The sequence below is a fragment of the Amblyomma maculatum genome, chromosome 1 (genome assembly GCF_055883805.1).
Source record: "Amblyomma maculatum isolate TAMU_Amacu chromosome 1, ASM5588380v1, whole genome shotgun sequence".
In the NCBI taxonomy this organism is placed as follows: domain Eukaryota; kingdom Metazoa; phylum Arthropoda; class Arachnida; order Ixodida; family Ixodidae; genus Amblyomma; species Amblyomma maculatum.
Window position 1 is genome coordinate 437661746 of NC_139344.1, and position 13880 is coordinate 437675625.

At 52.1% G+C, this 13880-nt stretch overlaps 2 protein-coding genes across 2 annotated transcripts; both read left to right on the forward strand.

Moving 5' to 3' along the window:
* Positions 1–6149: 6149 nt before the first annotated feature.
* Positions 6150–8771, forward strand: LOC146209510 (uncharacterized). The gene is made up of 4 exons (XM_084580396.1): positions 6150–6449; positions 7411–8136; positions 8542–8686; positions 8763–8771. The coding sequence occupies exons 2-4, from the start codon at positions 7526–7528 to the stop codon at positions 8769–8771; spliced, it is 765 nt and encodes a 254-aa protein (XP_084436522.1). The 5' UTR covers positions 6150–6449; positions 7411–7525.
* Positions 8237–11919, forward strand: LOC146209511 (uncharacterized). Its single transcript, XM_084600735.1, has 2 exons — positions 8237–10820; positions 11576–11919. Exons 1-2 carry the CDS (start codon positions 10382–10384, stop codon positions 11725–11727), a joined length of 591 nt encoding a protein of 196 aa, XP_084456861.1. The 5' UTR covers positions 8237–10381; the 3' UTR covers positions 11728–11919.
* Positions 11920–13880: the final 1961 nt, after the last annotated feature.

Here is a 13880-nt window from a genome sequence, read left to right on the forward strand (position 1 = left end):
ACGAAGCATTTCGAGCACCTAACTCGCAGCACTTTCGCCGTGCCCACTGAAGATGGACGGGTGTGGTGCCGAATTTATAGGGCAGAGAAACGATGACGTCACGGTCGATAGCGTCAGATATCCAAGCCCCTGTGGGGTCCCAACGATGACGGTGCTGCCGTATGTTCTATCTTTGATGACCAATTCTTCACTTGTGACTTGAAGCTCAGCGATAGGCTGTGATGGTGCATGTGCACTTGACAGCAGCAAGACCTGTGCCAGAAAAAGACGAAGCATTTTGAGCACCTAACTCGCAGCACTTTCGCCGTGCCCATTGAAGATGGACGGGTGTGGTGCCGAATTTATAGGGCAGAGGAACGATGACGTCACGGTCGATAGCGTCAGATATCCAACCCCCTGTGGCGTCCCAACGATGACGGTGCTGCCGTATGTTCTATCTTTGATGACCAATTCTTCACTTGTGACTTGAAGCTCAGCGATAGTCTGTGATGGTGCATGTGCACTTGACAGCAGCAAGACCTGTGCCAGAAAAAAACGAAGCATTTTGAGCACCTAACTCGCAGCACTTTCGCCGTGCCCACTGAAGATGGACGGGTGTGGTGCCGAATTTATAGGGCAGAGGAACGATGACGTCACGGTCGATGGCGTCAGATATCCAAGCACCTGTGGCGTCACAACGATGAGGGTGCTGCCGCATGTTCTATCTTTGATGACCAATTCTTCACTTGTGACTTGAAGCTCAGCGATAGTCTGTGATGGTGCATGTGCACTTGACAGCAGCAAGACCTGTGCCAGGAAAAGACGAAGCATTTCGAGCACCTATCTCGCAGCACTTTCGCCGTGCCCACTGAAGATGGATGGGTGTGGTGCCGAATTTATAGGGCAGAGGAACGATGACGTCACGGTCGATAGCGTCAGATATCCAACCCCCTGTGGCGTCCCAACGATGACGGTGCTGCCGTATGTTCTATCTTTGATGACCAATTCTTCACTTGTGACTTGAAGCTCAGCGATAGTCTGTGATGGAGCATGTGCACTTGACAGCAGCAAGACCTGTGCCAGAAAAAAACGAAGCATTTTGAGTACCTAACTCGCAGCACTTTCGCCGTGCCCACTGAAGATGGACGGGTGTGGTGCCGAATTTATAGGGCAGAGGAACGATGGCGTCACGGTCGATAGCATCAGATATTCAAGCACCTGTGGCGTCCCAAGAATGACGGTGCTGCCGTATGTTCTATATTTGATGACCAATTCTTCACTTATGACTTGAAGCTCAGCGATAGTCTGTGATGGTGCATGTGCACTTGACAGCAGCAAGACCTGTGCCAGAAAAAAAACGAAGCATTTTGAGCACCTAATTCGCAGCACTTTCGCCGTGCCCACTGAAGATGGACGGGTGTGGTGCCGAATTTATAGGGCAGAGGAACGATGACGTCACGGTCGATGGCGTCAGATATCCAAGCACCTGTGGCGTCGCAACGATGAGGGTGCTGCCGCATGTTCTATCTTTGATGACCAATTCTTCACTTGTGACTTGAAGCTCAGCGATAGTCTGTGATGGTGCATGTGCACTTGACAGCAGCAAGACCTGTGCCAGGAAAAGACGAAGCATTTCGAGCACCTAACTCGCAGCACTTTCGCCGTGCCCACTGAAGATGGACGGGTGTGGTGCCGAATTTATAGGGCAGAGAAACGATGACGTCACGGTCGATAGCGTCAGATATCCAAGCCCCTGTGGCGTCCCAACGATGACGGTGCTGCCGTATGTTCTATCTTTGATGACCAATTCTTCACTTGTGACTTGAAGCTCAGCGATAGTCTGTGATGGTGCATGTGCACTTGACAGCAGCAAGACCTGTGCCAGAAAAAGACGAAGCATTTTGAGCACCTAACTCGCAGCACTTTCGCCGTGCCCACTGAAGATGGACGGGTGTGGTGCCGAATTTATAGGGCAGAGGAACGATGACGTCACGGTCGATGGCGTCAGATATCCAAGCACCTGTGGCGTCGCAACGATGACGGTGCTGCCGTATGTTCTATCTTTGATGACCAATTCTTCACTTGTGACTTGAAGCTCAGCGATAGTCTGTGATGGTGCATGTGCACTTGACAGCAGCAAGACCTGTGCCAGAAAAAAACGAAGCATTTTGAGCACCTAACTCGCAGCACTTTCGCCGTGCCCACTGAAGATGGACGGGTGTGGTGCCGAATTTATAGGGCAGAGGAACGATGACGTCACGGTCGATAGCATCAGATATTCAAGCACCTGTGGCGTCCCAAGAATGACGGTGCTGCCGTATGTTCTATATTTGATGACCAATTCTTCACTTATGACTTGAAGCTCAGCGATAGTCTGTGATGGTGCATGTGCACTTTATAGCAGCAAGACCTGTGCCAGAAAAAGAAGAAGCATTTTGAGCACCTAACTCGCAGCACTTTCGCCGTGCCCACTGAAGATGGACGGGTGTGGTGCCGAATTTATAGGGCAGAGGAACGATGACGTCACGGTCGATGGCGTCAGATATCCAAGCACCTGTGGCGTCGCAACGATGACGGTGCTGCCGTATGTTCTATCTTTGATGACCAATTCTTCACTTGTGACTTGAAGCTCAGCGATAGTCTGTGATGGTGCATGTGCACTTGACAGCAGCAAGACCTGTGCCAGAAAAAGACGAAGCATTTTGAGCACCTTGCTCGCAGCGCTCTCGCCGTGCCCATTTTAGCCCCTCCAACTCTGCGAGTTTCCCTAGAGCTTCCTATTTGCCACGTTAGAGTGGAAAGGGGATAGCACTTACCCCTGCGGCCTGTATGCGTGCCTGGAACGCGTGCCTGGCTTTGGCTAAAATAATCTCCGATTCCGGTTTCGATATTGTTGGGTCCAATAAATGCTAGAACATGCCCCACGTTCTGGAGAGATTCATGCCTCCTTCCATTTTGTCGTGCCTATTGCCCAAGGTGTTCGCATGGCTTGAATGCGTAATCCTCAATTTCTTTGTTGTGTTTCGCTATCCTTTTCTTAATATTGCGGTTTCACTTTTGCTTATTTATATTCCTTTCTATACTTCACTTGGCCTTCCACATTGTGAAGCAGCTGACTGCCAGCTATATCTAGAGAATTCTCCCCTTCTAGCGTCTTTGCGGCGTCCTCGACTCCACGATATTTTCGATTCGCCCCAGCTCTGAGGCTCCTCTACGCATTCGAAAACGATCCCATCTATAACCGACGGCGGACGCGCTTTCCGCGTCCTGATGCCCTCTTTCAGTGCCGAAACGATAACGAAATAATTGCTACGGACGTTTTGCTCCAATTATACCATTCGAGGCCTCTCGTGTTTTTGGGAAATGTCAGGTGTGGTGATGAGTTCGGGCGGACGCTTTTCCCTCTTCTCGTCGGCTGATGGGGGTCCGTGTGGAGAGTGAGCCCTAGATCGTGTGCGTCTTCCCAGTGCTGCCTGCCCACTGGGCATTGGGGCGAGTACCCCCATCTCGTGTGATGTGCATTGAATTCCCCCACAATTACTAATAGCTGATCCATTGCCAGTTTAAGGGCCTTACCTATGAGTGCCCTGAATCTAACCTTCTTCTGTCTCGCTGAGCTGTACACGTTTAGTAGATATAGACTGAGATCTTCTTGCTTCTCCGTTAAAATTTCTAGAAATAAATGCTCAATTTCCCCCGACTCAGGGTCGTGCTCTATGGGCGCAATGTTGTGTTTAACGAAGTTCGTTACGGAGGATCCCTCTCTCCTGTCACTGTGGAGCCCATGGTATCCTGTTAATTTGGTGTCTATCCCAGTTTCTTGGAGGGCAATTGCCAATGGAGTTATAAGTTAATAGAAGAATATACTGTTGCAGGATCGCTCGCTTCCGCTTGAACCCACGACAGTTCGACTGCCAAATTTCATTGTCACGTGCGCGCTTTGTCATTTTGAAGCTGCCTGATCGCTTGCTCGATATTTTGAGGCCACGCGCTTATTTCTACCATTTCGTTTCTAAGTCTGCATTTCCTCGGCCTGCTTCTGCACATCCCCAAGTACCGCCTGCATTTGAACATTCATGTGGTTTATGAATTCGTTCATCTTTGACTGAAATTTATTGAGGTTCTCTGCCTTCTTTTCTAGTGCTTCCATGAGACCTACGTTATTAAATTCGCGTTAACCGGGGGCGGTAGGGACGCCTCAGTGGCCATTTTATCCTCTCCCAGTCGAGGTTGTTGTCGCAGGGCTGTCGGCTTATTGACTGACTGCTGCTGCGCATGGGGCGGCTGTTGCTTCAGAGTTCTCACATTCTGATTTTCAGATCCTATAATTCAAAAATGCCTTTTAATATTTCAATTTTCTTAAACTTTCAACTGCCTCATTTTTTCTATCCATTTCCGTTTCGTCCGAGAGGCCCTGTCTACAAAACTCACGACCCTGCGTTCTTCGCGGGCGCTCCTCTTCCACGTGTTGGTGGAGTCTCTAGAGCTCGAGCGTCCTCTTAAATGCCTTCTTTTTCGGGATCCGGAGCGACCCTTGAGTGGTGGTTACAGTCTTCGCCCGGCTGTCAGTGGCTTCCAACTTCAGTAAAGAGTCCTCTTCTCTTCGACTCACGTCGTCGGCTCCGGCGTGCTTCGCCCCAGATGTCACGTCCTGTGTTTCTAATTTCTTTTCAAAGTGCTGTTTCCTGACTTCGTACGGAGTACTAAATAATTCATGGCACTTCCGGTCCCCTAGCACGTGGGCCTTCCCGTACAGTTGATATTTTATCTCACATTGGTGGTCCTTGGGTGGCCTTTCATATTCGCAGCCGCGACACTTGGCGTCGTTTAGATCGGGGCACACGTCCTCTCGATGGCCAAGGTGGCCCTAAGTGGAGCATACTTCGTACTTTTTACGGTATAGCTGGCATCAATACGACGCGCCGTATAATATGTTGTAACTGCTTTTTCACTGAAGAAAATGAAGACCAACTTTGAGTTTTTGCCCAGTTGTCTCAGGGTATCTCAGGGTTGCCCTTCCGGCCTAGTTGATACAAAACTTCTTCAATTGAGTATCTCAGAGGCACTCCGTGGATGACCTCCTTGCCATAGTGTTCTGGAGTGGTCACGTAGGCAAAGTACGGGTCAACCCGTTGGCTATCAAACATGATGTGCTTAAGACTGGCGTATTTCAATTTCCTCTCCGCGCTCACTGTTTCGACGAGAATTGAGTGCTGTTTCATTTGAGGGAGGAGATCCTCTCTCTAGTCGCGTGGGTTAATACCAGCCGTCATCTTGATAGCGTCCGTAAGGAGGGCTATGCCGTATTTTGTGATCATGACCAAACCGCCACGTGGTCTAAGAACAATCTTGTTTACGCCATTGGGAACAAGCGTGATCTGGCATTCTATCGATTTCGCTGCCATCCTTCTTCCTGCTTACTTTCCCAAGGCCTTTTGTCTCGCCGATTCTTTGTCACACTTCTCGAGCGGCACGTATTTCCCTCGCTGACTTGCACACCATTGTCCTGGTACCTCAAGTTCCTCCGACCTGACCGGTGTATCCTCCACGAATTCCATGTTTCTAGTTTTCACCGGCTTCAGGAAGCTGGGTGGTACCCTGGTGGGGCAGCCGCACGCAACGCTAGGCATAACTCCGCAACCTTCTCTGCTGGTCCCAAAATGCTCGATAAAAGACGAAAAAAGACTCCCACCTTTGAAAAAATGGTATCCGCGTTTTTTTCTAGCCAAGTTTCGTCGATTAGGCAACCCCTCTAAGATCGAAAATTCACTGATCCACTGAAAATGGCCGAAGTTGCCGGAACCCATGAAAGGTGAGTCCGCTCGCTTCGAACGCTTGTGGGTTCGATCAATGCCAGGCGTAAACTTTACATTTACGAGAAACGTTGCATAGGCGTTTGCGCAACGACAAGGTAAAAGCGGTTGTGTGATAATACTGCATGCGATTACTGGTGGCAGCAATTCAGAAAACAAGAAAGCTGGAAGCTTGCACGCCTAACGTTTGTGGAAGCATAACTGCTCTGTTCTTATATTACAGTTTTTTATGATTACCATGAGTTTTGCATTTTATAAAAACAGAAGGCGCTAATAAGGGGGACACATGTCTAACTGTGGCATCTTAAGGATGCGGAGCTTTAAGAGTGCGCAGCATATTATGTACTGTGGGGCTCCTTAGCCCCTTAAGGTGTTTCAAACCGCGCGCGCGTTTTTCTATTTGTATTGTGTTTGCACGGGCAGCGCGAGTGCGCATGAGCAAGCAGGTAATCTTGGGGGGCGTGATGTTAGCGGCGACAGACGAGGGTAGATAAGCGCGTCAGAAGCGAGGCGCGGGGCTTTTTGCGCCGGCGGAAAGGCCGGCGCAGGGCAACCGGTGAGCGTCATGGGCCAGCAGGGTGTGCACGGACGACCGAAAGAAGATCGCCGACGCGAAGATTGAAGCAGTGCCTGCAGGAACAGCCTAGCCGTATTTCTGTGAGTTGCTGTGCCGCGAGGGGCAATCTTTCTTGTGTCGTCGTTAGCGCTTTGGCCCCATTGCTCGTTTTATTCGCTCCGCAGTGTGTGTTGTTTCGCCGCGGTAGGCCCTGACATTCTTGTCGCTTTCCGTTGTTCTATTGTCGCACGCATGAACAGCCTGTTCTTAGCGCAGTAGCGGCTTATGTTTCTCTGTTTTGCCTTTTTTTGTTTATCCGGAATAAACCGGTGTTTTTTAAGAGACTGGATTTGTCACTCGTCGGGCGAGACCATGGCTCGCGGACCCGTTTTTTGAAGGCGAGGCCTTCATCTGGCGCCCAACGTGATTTTTGCTCGAGCTTTGGTTTGCCCCGCGAGTGTCGCAACTTTAGTGAGAACATTCCCCGTTTCCATCCGTAGCTATGACGGATAATCTCAACTTACCTGGCGCAAGCGCCCAGTTGAAAGATGAATTTCCACCCCCCAACCATTCGGGTTCTATGCAAGAGCAATTAGGAGACCAGAAAAGTGAACTGTCGGATTTTCAAAGCGGAATTATTGGCCTACTGTCCCAGCTACTTGCGTCAAAGGCACAATTTAGAGAAGGGATGGGAAGCGAGCCAGTTTCGTTAACGCCCACTCCCCTGTATCGCGATAACCATCTGCAGCTAAATTTGCCCGTGCCGAGGTTTGAAGGATACGCCGACAAGAAATCTGTTTGCGATTTTCTTCATGAACTCGATGACTATCAAATGGCAATGGATATTTCGGACAGTGCTCTGGTCACACGTGTGATTCCTGTAGCTTTAGTAGGTTCCGCAGCAACCTGGAGGCGTAGACAGCGGCCATTCACAACAAAACAGGACTTTGTACAGCGTTTTCGGGAAGAGTTTTTGCCGCCTGACTACGTCATCCGCATCAAAGATGAGCTTTGTGCCAGAACGCAAAACGAACACGAAAGTTTGCTCGAGTTTTTGCGCAGTTTTCAAGAGCTGCACGAGCGGGCAGATCCTGGAGCTCCGGAACCAGAGAAGGTGGCTCATGCCATACATCGGTACCATCCGAGGTACCAGCTATACCTCCGGCGCCGCCAGTTCATGGACTTTGAGGACATGGCCAGGGAGGCCTCCCGCATCGAGGCATCTTTTCTGGCTGAGCTCAACTACAAGCCACCTCCCCCAGCGGAGACCTGCCTCGAGCCGTCCTGCGCTTGGCTCGGATCATTGGCAGCCCGCAGCGTGATGACCCCCAGCTGCCGTATGGGGGCAGGTGACTTCCACGAGGTCGCAATCCCTGGTGCGCCTCTTCCGGTGACTGGTCGTCTGCAGGGGGTGGCAGGCCGGACTGGGCCTCCTCCGGTGACTGGCCGCCTGCAGGGGGTGGCAGGCCGAGCCGAGCCTCCTCCAGTGACTGATCGAGAGAAAGGGGTGGCAGGCCGGACCGGGCCTCCTCCGATGACTGGCCGAGAGCGAGGGGTGGCAGGCCGGACCGGGCCTCCTCCGATGACTGGCCGAGAGCGAGGGGTGGCAGGCCGGACCGGGCCTCCTCCGGTGACTGACCGAGAGCGAGGGGTGGCAGGCCGGACCGGGCCTCCTCCGGTGACTGACCGAGAGAAAGGGGTGGCAGGCCGGACCAGGCCTCCTCCGGTGATTGACCGAGCGCAAGGGGTGGCAGGCCGGACTGGGCCTCCTCCGATGAGTGGCCGAGCGCAAGGGGTGGCAGGCCGGACTGGGCCTCCTCCGATGAGTGGCCGAGCGCAAGGGGTGGCAGGCCGGACTGGGCCTCCTCCGATGAGTGGCCGAGCGCAAGGGGTGGCAGGCCGGACTGGGCCTCCTCCGATGAGTGGCCGAGCGCAAGGGGTGGCAGGCCGGACTGGGCCTCCTCTGATGAGTGGCCGAGCGCAAGGGGTGGCAGGCCGGACTGGGCCTCCTCTGATGAGTGACCGAGCGCAAAGGGTGGCAGGCCGGACCGGGCCTCCTCCGGTGAGTGACCGAGCGCAAGGGGTGGCAGGCAGGACCGGGCCTCTCCTGGCTGCCGCCTGCTACAATGCGGGCGAAGGAGCGTGGCCAACACAGAGCCTGGTGTTTTGGTCATCTCATCACCCGGCGGCCAGGGTATGGGGCTGCTGCAGACGTCAGCCTAAGCGACGTAAGGGACGAGGAAAGAAGTCGTCTCCTCTGGCCCAGACAGCCCCGGCACCAGAGGTGATTGGCGGCCCCTTGGAACGTGAATCACGGCCCCAGGACGTCAAGGACCAGGTAAGCGATTTGCCGTCCACTTTCCGCCTCCAGGATGCCCGCCCTGACAATGCACCATTGGTGGCTGTTCAAATAGCGGGGATAGAAGTTCCCGCTCTGCTGGACACCGGTTCCACTGTTTCTGTTTTTGGCGATAAGGTTAGGCGAGCATGCGATTCAAGACATTTGCAGTTACGAGAAGTGACTACAAAGCTTCGAATGGCGTCGCCACAGATAGCGTCAGCAACCTCTGCAGTACGCCTAACAGTTACCGTGAATGGTCGCAAACTAAGGCAGCGCTTCCTGCATCTTCGCGGACTTTCTTGTCCGGTAATTTTGGGCCGTAACTTCATCTCAAAGGCAGGGATCATTGTCGACCTACATTCAGGCAGCTACCGATACGGCAACAATGCACAACCACTCAAGTTCATTACAAAGATTACAGAGCGTCACTCAAATCTTCTGGTCACGGATTCCCCCTCAGTCGGAGTGGCAGAAAGTGGTGTTCTCACTGTCCTGCAGTCTTTCACAGGGTCACAAACGGAAAGATCCAGAATCCAGGCGACACTTGAGCCCTTCGCTACAATGTTCACGGAGGCTCCTGGAAAAGCTAACGTGCTGACGCACAGGATTGACACCGGCAGCTCCCGCCCGATCCGTTTCAACCCCAGGCCATTGAGCGTCCACAAGCGAGGACTCCTGGATGCCGCTCTGGATGAAATGGTGGCTACCGGTGCAGTAAGACCCTCAAAGAGCCCTTGGGCTTTTCCCGTTGTTCTTGCGCCTAAGAAAGACGGCACAGCACGCTTATGTGTCGACTATCGGCGGCTTAACGCTGTAACAGTCAGAGATTCGTACCCTTTTCCATCAGTCGACTCTGTTATGTATACACTTGGATCAGCGAAATTCTTCACTACTCTAGACTGTAGCAGGGGTTTTCTGCAGATACCGATTGCCCAGAGTGACATCGAAAAAACTGCATTCACTTGCCATCGGGGCTTATTCGAGTTTGTTCGACTGCCTTTCGGTTTATGCAATTCACCTGCTACCTTTCAGCGCGTGATGGATATAGTACTCGGAGACGCGAAATTCAACTATGCAATGGCATACATGGACGACGTCGTGGTGTTTTCAGAAAGCCTAGATGAGCATCTGATCCATTTAACCACTGTTTTGCAACGAATGAAGGACGCAGGCATCACCATTAATCCACGCAAAGTGCAGTTGGTTTCGCGCAGAATCAACCTGCTTGGTTTCATTGTTGAACAGGGCACAGTCCGGCCTGACGAGGAGAAACTGCAGGCCATATTGCAGCTGCCATCACCAACAAACGTCAAGAGCCTGCAGCGATTCTTGGGCATGGTCGGTTTCTACCGTCACTTTATTCCAAACTGTGGGGACCTGGCAAGACCCCTTCATCAGCTTCTACGGAAGGGCGCCCGTTGGTCCTGGACAGACACGGAGCAGGAATCGTTTCGGTCGCTGTCAACAGCTATCGCCGACACTGCTCGTCTGCGGCTCCCGGACCTAAACCGGCCCTTTACAGTGCAGACTGATGCGAGTGAGTATGGAATAGGTGCTGTTTTACTTCAGGATCACGAAGGGAAGCTTTGACCCTTGGCATTTGCAAGTCGCACTCTCTCATCGCCGGAGCGAAACTACACGGTAACAGAGAAAGACTGCTTGGCAATTGTATTTGCGCTAAAAAAGTTTGACATGTATTTGGATTGGGCTGAGTTTACAATTCAGACCGATCATCAGGCACTGTCTTGGTTGTCAAAGCTGCAGAACCCAGCCGGCCGTCTAGCCCGCTGGGCGCTCGCTCTTCAGAAATATAATTACAGGGTGGAGTACAAGAAAGGCACCTTCAACAAGGCAGCCGACGCCCTGTCCCGAGCTCCGTTACCTGCAGATGGCGAGCAAGCACTGCAAGTCCTGGTGATCGCAGAAGCGGCTGATGCCTGGGGAACGCTGGTTTCTCGTCAACAGCTGCTCCAAGCTCAGCTAAGCGATCCTCAGTGCATCCAAATAAGAAAGGGCCTGGACAGCGCCAACCCTGCAGGAAGCACAGCGCCTACCAGCAGCTATGACTGCTACCTGGAAGCAGAGGATGGACTTCTCCTGAGATATATACCCGCTGCCGACACAGATGGTGGTGAGTCCCCATTTCGTGTTGTCGTACCAAAGAGCCTGCGCAAGCTCTTTTTAGAGTATTTTCACGACACACGCCTTGCAGGCCACAGCGATGGCAAGAAAACATATGAAAAGTTGGGTCGCATCGTGACTTGGCCCCGCATGAGAAAGGATGTCGTAGCATACGTCCGTACTTGTCTTACATGCCAGACAGCGAAGGCAAGGGGAGGTAAACCACCGGGCTTCTTGCAACCTGTGGAGAGCCGTTACCCGTGGGAAATTGTTGCCTGCGACGTAATGGGGCCTTATCCTAGATCTGTGAAAGGAAATCGCTACTTGCTAGTGGTCACTGATCATTTTTCTAAATGGGTTGAATTATACCCGCTGCGTAAACTGGACTCAAAAGTAGTCTGGGATAAACTCCTAGACGCATTCACTCGGTTCGGCTTCCCGGCGCAGCTAATCACTGATAATGCGACGTATTTCACGGGCAGGATATTTGCTGACACCTGCAAAGCTCTTGGCGTGCAGCACAAAAAGACTACGCCCTACCATCCTCAGGCCAACATCACAGAGCGGGTCAACAGAAACCTGAAAAACATGCTCGTGGCTTTCACGGAACGTCACAAAGACTGGGATTTGCGAGTGCAGGAGATGGCTTTCGCCACTAGAACCACAGTAAACCGGTCGACTGGTTTTACGCCGGCAGCTATTCTTCTTGGCCGTGAGCTTCGATTTCCCATTGAACATGCCCTTACCCATGACTCTGATTTACAGGCTCCCAGTTATTCCAGGTTCACCCAGGATCTCTCCAGTCGTCTCGCCGGAACTCTAAAGGAGGCCAGGGAGAACTTGGACCTCGCCCGCCTGGAGCACTGCGGCCAGTACAACAAGGGCAGGCGTCCTTTGCAGTTCGACGTTGGGGATAAAGTACTCCGCCGCTCGCACCCGCTAAGTAATGCCACAAAAGGATTTGCCGCCTCTCTCGCTCCTCGATGGACTGGTCCTTTTGTAGTAATAAAGCGTCTTTCGCGTCTGGCTTACATGCTTCGTCATGTGCAGGGCGGCCGGGAGATCGGACCAGTCAACGTCGCCGACCTGAGAAAGTACTACGAGCGGCCAGAAAGTATGTAACGGCACTCGGGTCTACCAGATGTGAACCACCTGGACCATCGTCTGATAATGCCAACAATCCAGCGGATTCCTTCAAGCGGGCGGCTCGTCAGAACCAGCACTGTTTTTGTACTCCTCCCAGTGCCCTTCTTTGTTTCGTTCTTAGAAATCTCGGGAGGTGTCCGTCTTGAGAGGGGGGGAGTGTGGGGCTCCTTAGCCCCTTAAGGTGTTTCAAACCGCGCGCGCGTTTTTCTATTTGTATTGTGTTTGCACGGGCAGCGCGAGTGCGCATGAGCAAGCAGGTAATCTTGGGGGGCGTGATGTTAGCGGCGACAGACGAGGGTAGATAAGCGCGTCAGAAGCGAGGCGCGGGGCTTTTTGCGCCGGCGGAAAGGCCGGCGCAGGGCAACCGGTGAGCGTCATGGGCCAGCAGGGTGTGCGCGGACGACCGAAAGAAGATCGCCGACGCGAAGATTGAAGCAGTGCCTGCAGGAACAGCCTAGCCGTATTTCTGTGAGTTGCTGTGCCGCGAGGGGCAATCTTTCTTGTGTCGCCGTTAGCGCTTTGGCCCCATTGCTCGTTTTATTCGCTCCGCAGTGTGTGTTGTTTCGCCGCGGTAAGGCCCTGACATTCTTGCCGCTTTCCGTTGTTCTATTGTCGCGCGCATGAACAGCCTGTTCTCAGCGCAGTAGCGGCTTATGTTTCTCTGTTTTGCCTTTTTTTGTTTATCCGGAATAAACCGGTGTTTTTTAAGAGACTGGATTTGTCACTCGTCGGGCGAGACCATGGCTCGCGGACCCGTTTTTTGAAGGCGAGGCCTTCAGTACTTACGGAGAGTGCGGATGGAGTGATATAACAATTTATTACAAAATCAGCCTCATTTCGGTATGTTATGCATTTAATTATTATTAAACTCATAATGAGAGGGAAATATTTTCAGCAAGGACGTATTAGCAGAGCTAGCGTGCAAGTACACGATGATCCGTACCGCTCCGTCGGCCACTACTGTCAGCGAAAAGTTTTGTTTTGCTGTTATCACTAATACCAACGATACGGTATGAGTCAGCAATGCCCGAAAAAGGGTTCTTCTTTGCAATCTGTCGATTATTTAAAGAAATACAAAAAATAAGTGCGCTCTTTTGATGCCAGCCCAAGGCATGCCCCGTTGACGCGGGGTTGCGGGAAGCACGGCCGGCACGGCGTGCGGTAGCTACTGCGGTGGAGAGAGTGAAATGGGTATCATATTCTAGAGTGCGTCGTCGGTGAAAGTCTGTCTGATTTACACAAAACTTTCATGTGCTATCTAAATGAGGAACTATTGGAGAGGTAGGAAGCAGAATTGTATCACAGCCGCACTTTACTGTCGTTGCTTGTTTCCCGCATACGCTCACAGCAATCACCGTGCGGTTTCTTTTGTTTTTTGTCAAGTCCATGATCACGCATTGCTATTCCAATGACGTTAGCACAGAAAATGGTACTAATGAAGGGATTTAGGTCTTTAAATTGGCAAACTGCTAATTACCATAGACCCTCTGTCATGCATGAAGTGTGCGAATGCACAGCTCATTCGGGATTGACAATAGTGGGCTGCCCAAATAATTCTTATCGGAGAGTATTTTCCTCCGATACTCCTTTCTGTCGGTAAAATGGTCTATAGTAAACCTTGCCTTGCAGGCTGCATGAAAACGGTGGCTAAAAACGGCCGGTAGTGTTTTTATGTCTGCCACTGCAGGTGACCCAGAGTTTACGTACAACGTGACGTAGGCTTTGATAAATGGTGCTCAGTTGACAGCACCGCATGTCCGGAGGCGTACGCATGCACCCTCAGGCGATGGGCAAGACATTGATACGTGGGGTTGAGCTATAGTAAACTAGAGGCACAGCACGGTTTTCCACACAACTCCATTGCTCGTCCGGTTGCCCCATCTGACTGCATGTAACACGCTGTTCCCCGAGAAGCTCGTCTTCG